Source organism: Epinephelus moara, chromosome 24 (assembly GCF_006386435.1).
Source record: "Epinephelus moara isolate mb chromosome 24, YSFRI_EMoa_1.0, whole genome shotgun sequence".
NCBI classification, from domain to species: Eukaryota; Metazoa; Chordata; class Actinopteri; order Perciformes; family Serranidae; genus Epinephelus; species Epinephelus moara.
In genome coordinates, this window is record NC_065529.1 from 44,018,248 (window position 1) to 44,033,981 (window position 15,734).

The following is a 15,734-nucleotide window of genomic DNA, read 5'->3' on the forward strand; positions in this document are numbered from 1 at the left end:
ACTACCCTTGTCTAAGGTTTAGTTACTTTACAGGTGACAGTTTCTCGTCTCCCTCTGTACAGTGACAAACATGTATCTCCAGATGTGTTGTTGAATGTCTGTGATAAACTGAAGGATGAAGTGTTCCTTTATGTGTTGACAAAGTAATCCTACGTCTTAAGCTTAATAAACTCTCTAAAGACTCTCTTGGATCAGCTGAAAAATGCATCGTCATGAAGCTAAAAACACGGCTGTTATTCTGACACCGCTTTGTTGAATGAGTGTTAGCTGTTTTATTTACAACTCTGTTTGATTCTGTCTCCGGCTTTATTTTTCTTTTTAGATTCAGACTTTGCTGACGACAACAACTGTCTTTCTGTGTTAAAATCAGGACTGACACAACTTCATCGGCTATGTTTAGTTATGTGAATGTATGGCTCCTCCACGTGCCCACTTTGGTATCCGTCTACTTCCAGTACAAACTGGGAAGGCTGCTGTAAATTGTTCAACTGAACTGCAGCTTTCTATTACAGGAAAAGCAAATTCAATGTCAAACAGGCCTAATGTGTTTGGGTGTTTAAGGGAGGGTAAAACATTTCCTGTGGGTATGTCATGTGTCTCTGCACTGTGGGTTTATATCGTCTGATCTCTGTGTAGTTGCTGTTGAGCAACAAAGATCAGACAAACATCTTCTCTCACACACATGAACACATACTAATGCTGCTGTTAATGATCTCATTTTGTTTTCAGAACATAAAGACCAGATGAAATTCTCACAAACATACTTAAAAAGAAATAACAGGAAAACATTATAAAGGGCAGGATACTTGTTTGTTTGTCCTCCTTCTCTGTATTAGTCCAGCCCCTGCTATTGGCTGGCTTCTGACCAATCACATTGTCTGTGGTCCCACTATACTATGCTTTGCCCCTGGCAGTGACTACAGACTCAGGAGTTTTTATTGTGAAGTCCACAAGGTTCCCCTCGTCTTTCTTCACTTTAGTTTAATCCTTACTGGGAATAAAGCAACCTGATCTAAAGGTCCTGACAGCCGCAGCAGATTCGCTTCGCCCTTCAGGTGAGAAACAACTTGTCTTATTGCTTTTCTGTTTTGCTTTTCCTCACGCTGAGCTGAATACCTGAGAGGCTCTGGGTGTCTTTAGACAATGAAAAACATCTGTAGGCCCTAAAACAACAGGTGGAAAAACTCAGCAGTCATTAAAGTTCAGATGTAAGGTACTTGTTTTCTCTACACTTTGTAAGGTTTCTGTTGGACAAAGTCTTCAATTATTAATTTAAAATACTAAAACAGAAAAAGAAAAATTGACAATGTGAAAGTAAAGTTTGACTCAGGTAAAAATAAACAACCATTAGTGGTAAAACTTATATATGAAAAGTTCGCACTCGTGAAAAAGGCTCTCTGTCGGAGTCTGTTCAGACGTCACACACTACTTTATTTGTTGATATTTTTTCCGTGTATAGTGAGAGCAGCCAGGACGTCACTAGCAGGTAGAGACGAACTGCTGCCACCGTCTTAAGGTTTCCCAAGAGGTAAAACTTGTCAGGGCAAACACTGATATCTGATCCCAGTGTTTACAGCACAGTCATTGTGTATTCTAAGGAATCCCGTGTCTACTTTGTGTGTGTTATCAGCTGTGGTATCTACTATCACTTGGCTGAATAGCACCACAAATACAGACTGGTTGGACAACCTCCCCAACACATGTAAACACACTGCTTTAAGGTGTTTAGTTGTTTTACGAATCACCTGTCAAACCACAGTGGGCAGTTAACATAACAATTATCCTCATGTTTCTCTGTGTGAACAACCACATACTGGAAACAACAATCGAAAACCTTTAAAATCTCTAGTTACCCAGAGCCCAAAGTGGCGTCTTTAAGTTGCTTGTTGTGTCCGACCAACTGGTCAAAACCAGCAAATTAAAGGAGGCTGGAACCAGATCATATTTGATAATGACCTAAATGATGAAATTTACTCTTCTGTACGTCAATGCTGCTCTGTAGATGTTTCTCTTATTTTATCAGGCTTCTGTTTATTTTCCAAATTCTTAGTAGATCTGAAGAAATGTGATTTGTCTTAGACGTTTAAGAAAACATGGGGGACACAGCCACACGTGTACAATCAAACTACAATGAACATACAGCATCAACCCCAGATCCATCCACCCCAAGAGAACTGCACGATGTCGCACACCCAAGTGTTGCACAGATGCTCTGCTTAAAGTAATTGCACAAAAGTCCTATACAAAATAATTGCACACATGCCTTACACGTAGTAGCTGCACAGATGCCCTGCACAAGGTTATCATAAATCTAGTCAGCTTATTACTGCACGTCTTTATAATCTTCTGTAGTCATAATAAAGAATAACGCAGCCTGTGATTTACAGTGTAATTTCACCCTATGAATCGGGTACCAGTAAAATATTTACCGGTTCTCACTGTTACCTAAACGTAGTTTCAGTGGAAGAAAATTTTGAGGAACAACTGGAGATTTTAGAAGAAAAGGGAAGTACTGGGAAACTCTGCTGAATTTACTAAGTAATTATGGTGTAATGTATTACTCAGCTGTAATATGCTACCAAACGTGTGGGGACACATTAAGGTAATGAAAGAGGCTTTGGGTAAAGCTGTCTTAACCCAGAAAGAGATGTTATTGAAGAACATGTTTTATTTATTTATTTACTTAATTCAACCCATATTTAACCTGGTAAGTCCCGTTGAGATCAACAATCTCTTTTACAAGAGAGACCTGGCCAAGACAGCAGCACACAGTTAGTTACAGCAAAACAACCCCACAACAAAAAACAGAAAAGATAAACAGAAACATGTAGAACACCTACGCACAATGACAAGACCCAACTGACTCATTCAACCACGTACTTATGAGAGCTTTAAAATCAGGCAAAGAGACTAATTCATATAGCTTTCTTTCCCAGCTCAGTCCAAGCACTAGGAATAGACAACAAAACAGTCTTGAGATCTCAGACTATAGCTACAGTCAGACCTCTGTTCAATCAAAGTACAAATTAATCAAAATACTTGGGTTACTTTTGAAAAAAGAAGACAAGGTACTCACTAAAGCCCCTACTCCACTGCATGAGAAACCAGCCAACACCCACTAGCATCTGGCTTTTTAATGAAGAGGGAAAGGCTACAATCAGCATTCACACTCAGGGCAAATGATTCTGCAGTAGTCAAAGGTATTTATCAGCTCCAGCTTTTATCGGCATTGATGGAAACACAACACCTGTGTGAACATGTTTTTAAAATTTACCAGCGAGATGCAATGATGCGCCACCACAAAATATTGTCCACCTTTGCTCAAGCAGCGCTCAAACATAATTCCAAAGTAGTGTGCACCAAGTTTGACAGAGAGACTGAATCAGCAAGAGAAATTAAGTAACCACCTTAAAGTTTTTCAAGGGCCTCCACGCTGCTTTCTACTGTTTTCCAGCCTGTCCACGACACTGAACCCACTGAAAAAACCCACTGACACACACCAAAAGGCATAAAAATTCATCTGCTGCAGAGGCATGTACAAAACTCCTGTCTACAGGCGATGGAAATGTAGTCTATAGCCTATTTTTAACGGGTTTACTAGTGTTTTAAAAACCTGCGTACATGTGCTAATTTGGGTGGAAACGGGATATAATGTTAGGATACAGCAACACATACTGTAGTTTTGTCGTAGGAAGCTAAAAACATTGTATTTCAGTCACTTCCTTGTTCCCCATGATCTTATTTTCCTCCACTGTATTAGATTTAACGTGGAAACAGACAACTTTTCTCAAAATTATGACTCAATTCTCATAATTACAGCTCTTGTCTCAAAATATTATTATTGTAAATAAACAAATATTGTATTTCTCAGAATATTCAAAACACTATTTTTTTCTCCTAAATATGAATAATTACAAATGCACTGTTTTCAGTTGGACATTGTGTGGATTATCACTGGTTGTGACATACATAAACGTAATAACTCAAGTAAAAGTAGCAAAACCAGAGTGTAAAAATACTTCATTAATACTCCACTAAAAGTATATAAGTCCTAATATAAGCTAAAGGTTGGAAGTAATCAGAAAATGAGCTGGAGCGACTGCAACAGGCTGCACGAGCGTTACAAAATTTAAAAAATAGTGCCCGATTTCAATGAGCACAATTTTTTTATGTTCAAGACGTGTTATCAGCAGCAATATGTACATTAAGTACCAAAAGCTGTCCTTTGCAGAATGGCCTCTTGTACAGTGTTATTTTATTCTGTAAATTAAATTATTGTAATATTATTAAAGATATGTCAATCTATAAGCAGCATTTTAAAGTTCTAGCTGGTGAATGTGGGGTCATTAAAATAATTTATGTAGTGTCAGAATGTTTAATTTATAACAACGCATCAAATTTTAGAAGCTCGTCATTTCTTTCATTATTTAACTTTAAATTGAGTCACTAGCTGCTCCAGAGAACTGCAGCATGATAAGAAATAATATCCAGTACAGGAGGTGTTTGACTTTGAGACGGCACATTCTTTACGGTCTTTACAGGCATGTTTATTGACTGACTGGTCTTATATTTGTACTGTATCTGTTTGCTTTTTCTGCAGCAGAGACTTTCCATTACAGCTGAAAGATAAATAATGGGATAGGAGACACTCAGGACTTGTTCTAACAGGTTTAGTCACCGTGTCTTTATGTTGCATGTTCACAAACCCCCTTGTCAGCCGACCCCCACCCATCTGTCAGTTTGGAGCCACCTGCTTTACATAAACACAGGACACGCACTGTATGAATTTAGCTTTCAGCACCAATCTGTCTGTCTATCCTGTAGCTGTCATCAGATGTTTATGTTGTAGCACTAAAGTTGTTTTATATGCTGTTGACATGGACTTTTCATCGCGGCAGGAACACACAAAAAAAGGGAGTGAGGGGGACCTATCTGGCAGGAATGACATTATTAGAGTGTGCATAAAGACGCTAAACTATAAGAATGACTATGTGGAGTGTTTGTGCGCTGTCTGTGGTGCTGAAGACCATTTCAACAATAAACAATGTGTCAAAGCACCTGTATACATTTCACTTACTGTTTTTTCTTTGGCAATGAGCTAATAAAACTCAGCCCAAGGTTGTTGGTTTTTTTTATAAATTAAACGTTTAATGTTTTCCACCCTCTCACAAAGAATTCATTAAAACGTATAAACCAAACACGCACTTTCCATAGACTGTAAAAATAATGAATGTAGCTATCATGATGTCATCTATCGGCATTTAAATTTTAAATGATATATTTTAAAAATATATCATTATTTATTATCATTATTATTTTCATTAATAATTTTTCATGTTTTGTTAAACGTTTTTTGCTGTTCATATTCATTTTCATCATCCTGTACTTTTACCCTCAGATATTCCTGGGTTTTTTTCTCTATGATAATTTGGCTGTTTAGATAATTATTGAGAGAAAATGCATAAATGAAAGAAATAACCTGAATCTGTTTTTAATTAAACTTTTTTGAAAATCTTCAAATTTTATATTTTTACTTGACTAGCACTGACATAGTGTTTTTTTCCCCATGTTAATTTATTTTACTTCTCTAAAGAAATGAAGGCATAACACACACCTTAATAAACTAAATAAATAATACTTTGACCTGCTGTATAAAGTCAGAGTCAATAACACATATCGCCGGGTATTTTATCTTTATAGTGTGTGACCGAAACCACAAAATACATTTTTATGTGTTTATGTGTGTGTATTTTGTAGCCTGTTACACAGGCCTCAGGCAAGCAAAAGGGATGTCTGACTTTATGAGACATGTCTGCTGTTAACACATAGCTGTCTACACGCACGCACACACGCACGCACGCACACACGCACACACACACACACACACACACACACACACACACACACAATAGCTTGGTGCAGATACAGTAATACCACGCATGCCTGTACTTGTTGCGCCATAAATAGACTTCTTAACATGCCAATAATGTTTCCCTTCTCTTTCTATTTGTCTTTTTTGTTCTCTCTCCAGCCACCATGAAAATAGCATCTTTTAACATCCAGAAGTTTGGAATAAGCAAAGTGTCAGACCCAGATGTCCTCAGTATCCTGGTTAAGGTAACAATGATGTGAAAGCACACACAGTGTTGCTGAAGCCATTTAGAAATGATTAATTATGGAAAACCAAAGTTGAGTTATTAATTAAATGAAATGAGTGAATGTATCAGAAATGCATCACAAATCTGCCCATTAACATTAGCTTTGAGAAATGTACAGTGGGATGTGTTAACTGATCAGGACCTAGACTTCTTACTTATACTTACTAAGGCAGAAACCAAGAGTTTAAAGACAAAACTTCCTCCCTCTTTCCCTCTCTCCCCCAGGTCGTGTCTAGATATGACATCACTGTGATCCTGGAGGTGGTGGACATCAGTGGAGAGTCTGTAAAAACCTTCCTAGATGCACTCAACAAGTGAGTGCAGGCTTTAGCGCTTGTTTTTTTTTTCTTCTTTTTAAAATTTTTTTTTATTATTAGCACGTTAAGCTCACAATGGCAATGCCTAACCATGCTCACCATCTACAGCTGAGGCTGATGGGATTTATTTGAACATAAATCAAAGGATTGGACACATTAAATTCTTTACCTGATGACATTAGATTTTAAGTAAATGGGTCACCATAATTGACCCAGTTAAATTTAATGGCAGTTTATCCAATAGTTGTTGAGACAAGAGGAAAAATTAACAGTCAAGGGGAGTCATCAATGCAAAATAAATATGTATGTTAAAAATGGTATGTTAGTTTTGAATTTGAATTTCTTTCAACATATATGTTATGGCACCAGCAGATAGAGATTACACACAGTGTTGAAATATGTTTGATCTGACTTTGAAGCTCTGTAAGTGGAAATTCAATGAACATTTACATTATATCTGTCTGTCTAGAGCCAACCGTAAACATCACTACACCCTGAAGATCAGCAGTCGTCTGGGTCGAACGCGCTACAAGGAGCAGTTCATGTTCCTGTACAGGTGAGTTTTCACCTGCACCAGATTCTTGTTGATTCCCCATAAAAATGAAAAACTGTAATGAGTTATAAGAGGAGCTATAGGTCTTGTCAATCAGTTTTTGAAAGAACCAGACTCTCAGACATCTCTGATCGCCAGAGAACTACTGAGCTAATCATTTGAAGCTACATATTAATAATGCTTTGATTCACGTGTGTGTGTGTGTGTGTGTGTGTGTGTGTGTAGGGATGACTTGGTTGACCTGGTAGGCTCCTATCAGTTTGATGACCAGGTGACTGAGGGAGGAGATGTTTTTGCTAGAGATCCCTACATCCTGCGATTCAGATGCCTCAATACAGGTAGAGGACGTCTGTCTTGCACACAGAGGAGCACTAGGAGTGTTTTTAAAGAAGAGACAATATCTTCAAAAACATAAAAACTTAAGGATATGCAACAACACTTTTCACCTCTTTAGATTATGGGCTTAGGCTTAGGTTTAACTCTGGGCGTAATAAATGTAATAGCAATGTTTACAGGAGGCAATGACTGTGTGTGTGTGTGTGTGTGTGTGTGCCCACCACAGTACTGAAGGACCTGGTGATGATCCCAGTTCACACCAAACCAGATGACTCGGAAAAGGAGCTGGATGAGCTCTACGATGTCTTCCAGCACATCAAGAAGAAGTGGAGGACTGATGTAAGGACATGACAAAATTAGTATGCTGACTATTGTAATGCAATTACAGGTACTGTGTTAACAATATTACACTGATTTAGTACAGTCATGCCCAAATAGGGGTGCCTGTATCCCAATGGATGGAGTAACTAAACCACAAAAAAAGAAAAGAAAAAAAAACCATACAATTTGATTTAGAATATATAGGCTACTGTAACATCATTCAAATAGTAATGTATAAACAGTTAAAACTGTTCTCTAAAAGTAATGGATGAATTATTTAAATGTTTCTGTTAACGTCATGGATAAACACTTACAATAGTTCACTAAAAGTAATGGATAGCCTGAATACCTGAAGTAGTTATGGATGGATAAACAGAATTTGTTAGTTAAAGTAGGCTAATGGATAAACAGTTGAAATAGTAAGTTAAAAGTATCGATAAACAGTAGAAATAGATAAAAGTAGTGGATAAACAGGTGAAACCATGAGCTCAAAGTAATGGATTTAGTTGAAATAGTTAGCGTTTAAATAGTTAGCTAAAAGTATTGGATAAACAGTTAAAACTGCTTGATAAAGGTAACGTCAACAGATTAACAGTTGAAATTGCTTGATAAAAGTAAGGTAAATGGATAAACATTTAAAATAGTTAGTTAAAAGCAATACATAAACAAATTGTTAGCTAAAATTAGGTCTAATGGATAATCAGTTGAAATTGTTAGCTACATGTTATGGAAAATGGCTGAGAAAGTTAGCTAAAAGTAATAACAGTTGAACTTGTGAGCTAAAGTGATGGCTAAATAGTTAGCTAAAAGTTATAAATAATAGCTGAAATACTTAGCTAAGTGTATTGGACATACACTAAATTGTGAGTGAAAAGTAATGGATAAATAGTTAAAAAGTTTGTAGTAAAAAAGTAACAGTTGAAATCATTAGGTAAAAGTAAGGCACAAAAGAAAGTTAGCTGTAAGTATTGTATTAATTATTAACGATTTAAATTGTTAGCTAAAAGTAGCCCTAATGCATACTGAAATTGTGAACTAAAAGTGATGACTTAATAGTTAAAATACTTGGCTAAAGGTAATGGATAAACTTTTGAAGTCGTTAGCTAAAAGTGATGGATTATAGTTGAAATAAACAGCTGAAGTTGTTAACTACAGGTAATGGATAAACAGTTGAGGTCGTTAGCTGAAGATAACAGATAACTTACACAGTTGACATAGTTAGCTAAAAGTAAGGGATACACAGTTGACGTCGTTAGCTAAAAGTAAGGGATACACAGTTGACATCGTTAGCTAAAAGTAATGGATACACAGCTGACGTCGTTAGCTAAAAGTAACGGATACACAGTTAAAGTTGTTAGCTAAAAGTAACAAATACACAGTTGACGTCGTTAGCTAAAAGTAATGGATAACGTTACACAGTTGACGTCGTTAGTTAAAAGTAACGGATACACCGTTAAAGTCGTTAGCTAAAAGTAACAGATACACAGTTGATGTCGTTAGCTAAAAGTAATGGATACACAGTTAACGTCGTTAGCTAGTTCGCTAAAAGTAACGTTAATAGCTAAACAGCTGAAGTCGTAAACTACAGGTAATGGATAAACAGTTGAGGTCGTTAGCTAAAGGTAACAAATAACTTACAGAGTTGACATCGTTAGCTAAAAGTAAGGGATACACAGTTGACATCGTTAGCTAAAAGTACGTTAACGAATACAGTTGACGTCGTTAGCTAAAAGTAACTGATAAACAGTTGACGTCGTTAGCTAAAAGTAACTGATACAGTTGATTTCGTTAGCTAAAAGTAACGGATACACAGTTGGCCTCGTTAGCCAAACTTAACGGATACACAGTTGACGTTGCCAGCTAAAAATCACTGATAACGTTACACAGTTAACGTCGTTAGCTAAAAGTAACGGATACACCGTTGACGTCGTTAGCGAAAAGTAAGGGATATACAGTCGAAGTCGTTAACTAAAAGTAATTCATACGCAGTCAAACTCGTTAGCTAAAAGTAACGGATATATAGTTGAAGTCGTTAGCTGATAGTAGGGGATATACTGTCAGTTAACGTAGGTAAGTTAAGTTAACGTTACTTAATACAAAAGACCAAGTGGATAAATGGCTGAATTAGTTAAAAGTAATGGCGGTATGGTTGAAAAAAGTAATCAAAAGAACAATCCAACATTCAGAGAAATTCTGGAAAATGACAGTGTTTGTATGTGTCAGATGAAAAGAGCATGGCCCAGTTTACCTGTTTGGGACACAGATTTAAGTGGACACACTGGGCTGCTGATGACACCTGTGTTGATGGTCTTCCACCTCTGTGCTGCAGAACGTGATGATCCTGGGTGACTTCAATGCAGATGGCTTGTACGTCTCCAAGAAGGAGATGAAGGGCATCCGTATCCGCAGTGACACAAACTTCCACTGGTTGATTGGAGATGATGTTGACACCACTGCAAGCACCCGAAACAACCACACATACGACAGGTAACACATGCAACAGGTAACATGCACAAACTCCAGTGGAAATAAAATACAATAAACTGCATGTTTGAAAATGTCCATATAAAAGTACTTCATTTGTTTTAACTGTACCAGCTACAACACAAATGCTGGGTACCACTTTATAAGGCATATTTTATAAGGGTTTCATTAATTGCGATGAATGGTTGTATTATGATTTCTTAAATAATTTAATAATACTCATAGGCCATCTTAAGCAAGCTTTTTGGTTGCTAGCTTATAAAAAAAATCATTTGGCTGATGTATCCTGCTTTCTAAGAAGCCTTTCACGATTAATACTTTGATAAATAAGTACATTTTTGCTTGAAATACTTGAAATGCTTCTATTGTTTTAAGAAACAGGCTTTTATTTGCTGTTTTTACTTAAATACGGGATAGATCTCTTAACTAATGACAGGTGCACACCCACCTACTCCCCAAATAAACTGCAGATAATCAACCAGCAGAATTTGAGCTTTTACTTTGAGATAAAGGAGTAAGGCAATAGTTGGACATTTTGGGATGTACACTTATTTGCTTTCTGGTGGAGAGTTAGATGAGAGGATGGATACCACTTGAAAGGTTGAGAGTGGTATCAGTCTTCTTATCTCACTAAGCAAGAATATTAGTGTTTTCCCAAAAACGTCAATGTATTCCTTTAAGTTGCCTGAAATAAGGAGAAACAGCTTAATCAAGGTTCATTTGGCTTTGCCTCAGTTGTTTGCATTTTTTATATTTTACGTATTTATACACTGAACTTTTTGTTGTTTTTATAATGACTGCTGCAGAGTACAGTAAAGTGAAGTGGATCTCAACATCTCAAGAGACCAATTTACATAGTATGAGTGTATGCTGTATGTCTCTGTTCAGGATAGTGGTTTACGGAGATGACATGCTCCAGGCCGTCGTTCCAAACTCAGCCAAACCTTTCAACTTCCAGAAGGCATACGGACTCAGTGAGGAGCAGGTCTGATGTTGTTTCCTTGCTTTACTTTTACAAAGGCTGAAATTATTTTTCGTGCTGTTGTTTAGAGTCTTAGTCTTTAAGTGTGAACTCAGTTTGGCATCACATAACATGTTATAAAACCACAGAATTCAAACACATTCTTTCTACTCATCATATCAGACAAGATAACATCTTCTGTGTGAGTGGAAATTTTGGTGCACACATATTAGGCCACCCTTTACACAGTGTACATGTACTGTATGTAATGATCCTGTGGGGAGCAGGAAAATGGAACTCTTACTCCTGCTTTAAATTTGGCTAACACAACTTTGGTTCACATTCACCCAAAATAATGTAATAGCTCTAAACTGACATTGTCAATCAATAAATAATTGTTCATTTTTCAGGCTCTGAAAGTGAGCGACCATTATCCTGTGGAGGTCCAGCTGAAGATGACAAATAACACACATGAGGAGGATGGTAACCAGCACAATTATTCTTGCATATTTATTATTATGTACTACTACTACTATTATTGTGAAAAATAAGTACAAAATTAATCTTTAGTTTGTGTGAAATTATAGAGGGTTTTTTTGTCTTATGTGAAAAAAATTAGCGATACTATCTGGCTAATTTATAGTATTGCCCCCACCTCACGAGCCCTAGTGCAACCTCACTGCCTGCACCGTCTATATTTAAGCCTCCTGGCTAATACACTTTTTGAAGAAACTACAAAACCACTGTTTTTCTGTTTTAGACAAATATTTAAAAGCATTTTCAAACTTAATCTCTCCAGAGACAACTGGACATCATGATGTTCAGTTTGACCTTTATGAGAAGCATATTTCATAATTACCAGATAAAGATATCATAATAATTGGATAAAGATTTTGTAGCTAAGATATATGAAGTCATAGTTATAAGCTAAGGCCTCAAAGCTCTGCCCCTTTAACTCAAATTCAGAGTTTCTGGTACCAGTCTTTTTTGTCACTGTGGATGAGCTGAGAAGTAAAAATGGCTATTCACCATTTAACAACTTCCTGGAGCCTTAGCTGGTTTCCTGACAATCATTCCTGCCCAAGAGCCAGTCCAGCACATAACGCCTTTGAAAATGAAAATGGTCATTTTTACACTTTGATTTATTTTTTGTGAAGTTTAAACAAACAAGATAGGGTAATTCATGAATTTAAAAATTGCTGGTAGGTGGATTTAGTTTCTGTTGGACGGAGCCAGGCTAACTGCTTCCCTGTTCCAGTCCTAATGCTAAGCTAACTCGCTGCTGTCCTCAGCCTTATATTTTACCAATAGATAAGAGAGTGATACTGATCTTCATATTTCTCTATCAGAGAGTAAACAATTTCCAAAAATGTCAAACTACTCCTTTAAAGATGAGACGTGCTGATGTGGCCGCAGTGCTAAGTGGATTATGTGGTTTTTCTCTTCAGGTCAGACCGAGCAGTCACTTCAGTCGTTACTGTCGCGGCTCGTGGTTGTGGATGAGGATCTGATGGAGCTGAAGAGAGGAAACCTGATGCTGGAGAGGGAGAAGCTCAACCTGGAGATCCAGATCCTTCGGATGAAAGTGGCCAGCATGAACAGCAGCAGAAATGAAGTTTAAACTCAGGAAGCCTGATCCGTCCAAAACTCCCAATAGAACATTAAAATCCTACCTTAACCCATTACACACAGAACCTCTCTGAGTGGTCAACTTGACTGTCAGACCAGACACTAGCTATTCACCTGACACTGCGATTGTTCTGGGTTCACACCACTGATATCTCAGGCTTCATCCTGGATTGCTGCTCCCTCGCCAATATGAACTGACAGAGATGAACTCTTTTCATGTTAGTGTTTTGACTTTTGACTGAATCATAGTATCAAGTTGTCTGTCTTTCTGAAATAAATTATAACTGGATCATGCATCGCACAAGTTTGGACAAATTCTACTATTCTACTGTGACCTGACAGGTTTGGACCTAGTTGGGTGTCATTTATTCACCCTCTTTTTAAACAATATGTTGAATCATTAAGTGGCATCTTCTTTTGAAAGGTAAAGCCGGTATCATTTGATTCAAATATCTTGAGGAGAATTGCCTGTGATGATTAAAGAGAATAATCGCTTACTGATTTTGTGTCACAGCACAGGCAGTACAGGAGGAATTATTTTTTAATAAAGGTTGAAGGTTGCCTTCGAAGCTTCAGAAACCAGAAAACAAGGAGATGCTATAAACAAGAGCTACATAGACGGTATCGTAAAAGTTAATTAGTACGGTAATAAGGAAAATGGATTCATAAGGGTATAGACTGGCCAAAAATTATTTTCGTAAAAAAGCCTTTGTTCGATTTCAGATTTCAAGGTACTTGAAGAATAAAACTTTCACCAAATCACAATGTTTGGTTACACTAACTACCAGGTCGAAAACCCACAACTCACATACATAAAACAAAATGGTGCTAACGCTGCCTGTATTGCTTTTTTGTGGCCCAAAAATGATCAACAAGAATCAATATTGGTTCAAATGGATGCTATATTTGATATATTTTCACTGCTTTATGGTGCCATCACATAGCCCTTTCTGACAGGAAACTAAAGGCTGTTTCCTTAAAGCCAACAGACTCCACTGATAAAAACTGATTATATCAGAGGCAGAAACTGCTAGTCTGCCTCTGCCTTGATTGATTAGTGTGTAAGGTAAAGTGGAGAAAATATTTCAAATATACCGCACACCTAAACTGATACTGATATTTTTTAGGGGTGGATTATTTCAAGTGGCTTAAAAATGCTACATTTTGCTGTGGCTTCCATGCTGGTAGATTTGGTTTATCAAAGATGCTAGCAAAGAAACACAATACATAAAATAAGCACAGCAGAAATGTCAGACAGTTCGGACAACTGTGTTTAACTATACAGGAGTTTCAGCTGAAAATGACACCAGAAATAAACAAGTTTGCCAGATTCACATATCTCTTCAGTTGAAATGAAATCACAGTTGTCTTCCTGGAAGTGATTGTTGTTGTTAGCATGAGGTTATGGTGATTCAGTCTATGCATATTCTTCTGACAAGATGTTATAAGTCTTAATTAACAGGCGATGTACCACAGTCCTTTAAATTAGCTGTAATTAAACCTAAAAAAATCCAGATCCAGAGCCGTTCTCCAACTTTAGACACATATCTAATCTTCCCTTTCTTTCACAGATCCTTGAGAAAGTAGTTGCAAACCAGCTGTGTGACTTTCTCCAGGATAATAATCTATTTGAGGATTTTCAGTAAGATTTAGGATTTAAAGTGCATCATACTGTAGCACAGAGACGCACGAGTTAAATAATCCTTCTGCACTAAAGCTAGTTTAAATCATATTTATCAGATTAAGTTCAGTTTGTTCATGTTAATGATGACTCATCTATGCATACTAATGTTACAAAGTTTCACAAGGTTCTGTGCTCGGACCAATTCTGTTCACTTTATATATGCTTCCCTTAGGTAACATCATTAGAAATCACTCTGTGAACTTCCATTGTTATGCAGATGATACACAATTACATCTATCACTACAGCCAGAAGAAACAGATCAGTTAACTTCAAGCATGTCTTGAAGACATAAAAACCTGGATGAGCTCCAATTTCATTATGTTAAATTCAGACAAAGCTGAAGTTATTGTTCTTGGCCCCAAATAGCCCAGAAACTCTCTATCTGAAGATATAGTTTCTCTGGATGGCATTGCTCTGCCTCTTAGCTTCTCTGCACTGGCTCCCTGTAAAATCCAGAGCTGAATTTAAAATCCTACTCCTAACTTACAAAGCTCTAAATGGTCAGGCTCCGTCATGTTGTAGAGAGCTCTTAGTGCCCATCTATCCCACCAGAACACTGCGCTCTGAGAATGCAGGGTTACTTGTGGTTCCTAAAGTCTCCAAAAGTAGAAACGAGAGCCTTCAGCTATCAGGCTCCTCTTCTGTGGAATCATCTTCCTGTTACGGTCCAGGGGGCAGACACCGTCTCCACATTTACGATTTAACTTAAGACTTTCCTCTTTGATAAAGCTTATAGTTAGGGCCGGCTCAGGCTCTCCTCGGACCGGCCCCTACTTAGGCTGATATATGTTCCTAGTCTGCCAAGGGACCTCCCATGATACACCGAGCCCCTTCTCTCCTTCTCTCTTTTGCTGTCAGATTGTGAAAAGTTGGTTCTTCTTCATTTTTAACATTCCTATGAGGTCCTGTTTCTGCATGTCGCTAACTCGGCCTCTTCTCTGGAGCCTTTGTGCTCCACTGTCTCAAAGGTTCCCTCGCATATAGGCTGCGCCTGGATCATGGGTTTTGGTTGTGCAGCTGCTGTGGTCCTGCCTGATGTCTGCTACTGCTGCTGTTATTATTAGTCATACTTCTACTATTATTATACACATATAATTATTATTGTCACATACATATACTATCTATTACAGCTAAGCCTAAACTTAAAACCACTGAAGGCCTGCATAGACAGACTACTGACTAATTGACACACTCGCCTTCTTCTTTGATGCATCATTTATGTTGTAGTCTTAAAGAATCATTCATGAATCTGTGTCCATATACCTTTCAAATACACAAACTTTCACCAAT

General features: G+C 37.4%; 1 protein-coding gene across 1 annotated transcript; it reads left to right on the forward strand.

Annotated features, from left to right (window-relative positions):
- Positions 1 to 904: 904 nt before the first annotated feature.
- Positions 905 to 13,063, forward strand: LOC126386642 (deoxyribonuclease-1-like). Its single transcript, XM_050039111.1, has 10 exons — positions 905 to 1,055; positions 6,032 to 6,117; positions 6,384 to 6,472; positions 6,945 to 7,031; positions 7,254 to 7,366; positions 7,591 to 7,703; positions 10,015 to 10,172; positions 11,058 to 11,154; positions 11,541 to 11,613; positions 12,579 to 13,063. The coding sequence occupies exons 2-10, from the start codon at positions 6,037 to 6,039 to the stop codon at positions 12,749 to 12,751; spliced, it is 984 nt and encodes a 327-aa protein (XP_049895068.1). The 5' UTR covers positions 905 to 1,055; positions 6,032 to 6,036; the 3' UTR covers positions 12,752 to 13,063.
- Positions 13,064 to 15,734: the final 2,671 nt, after the last annotated feature.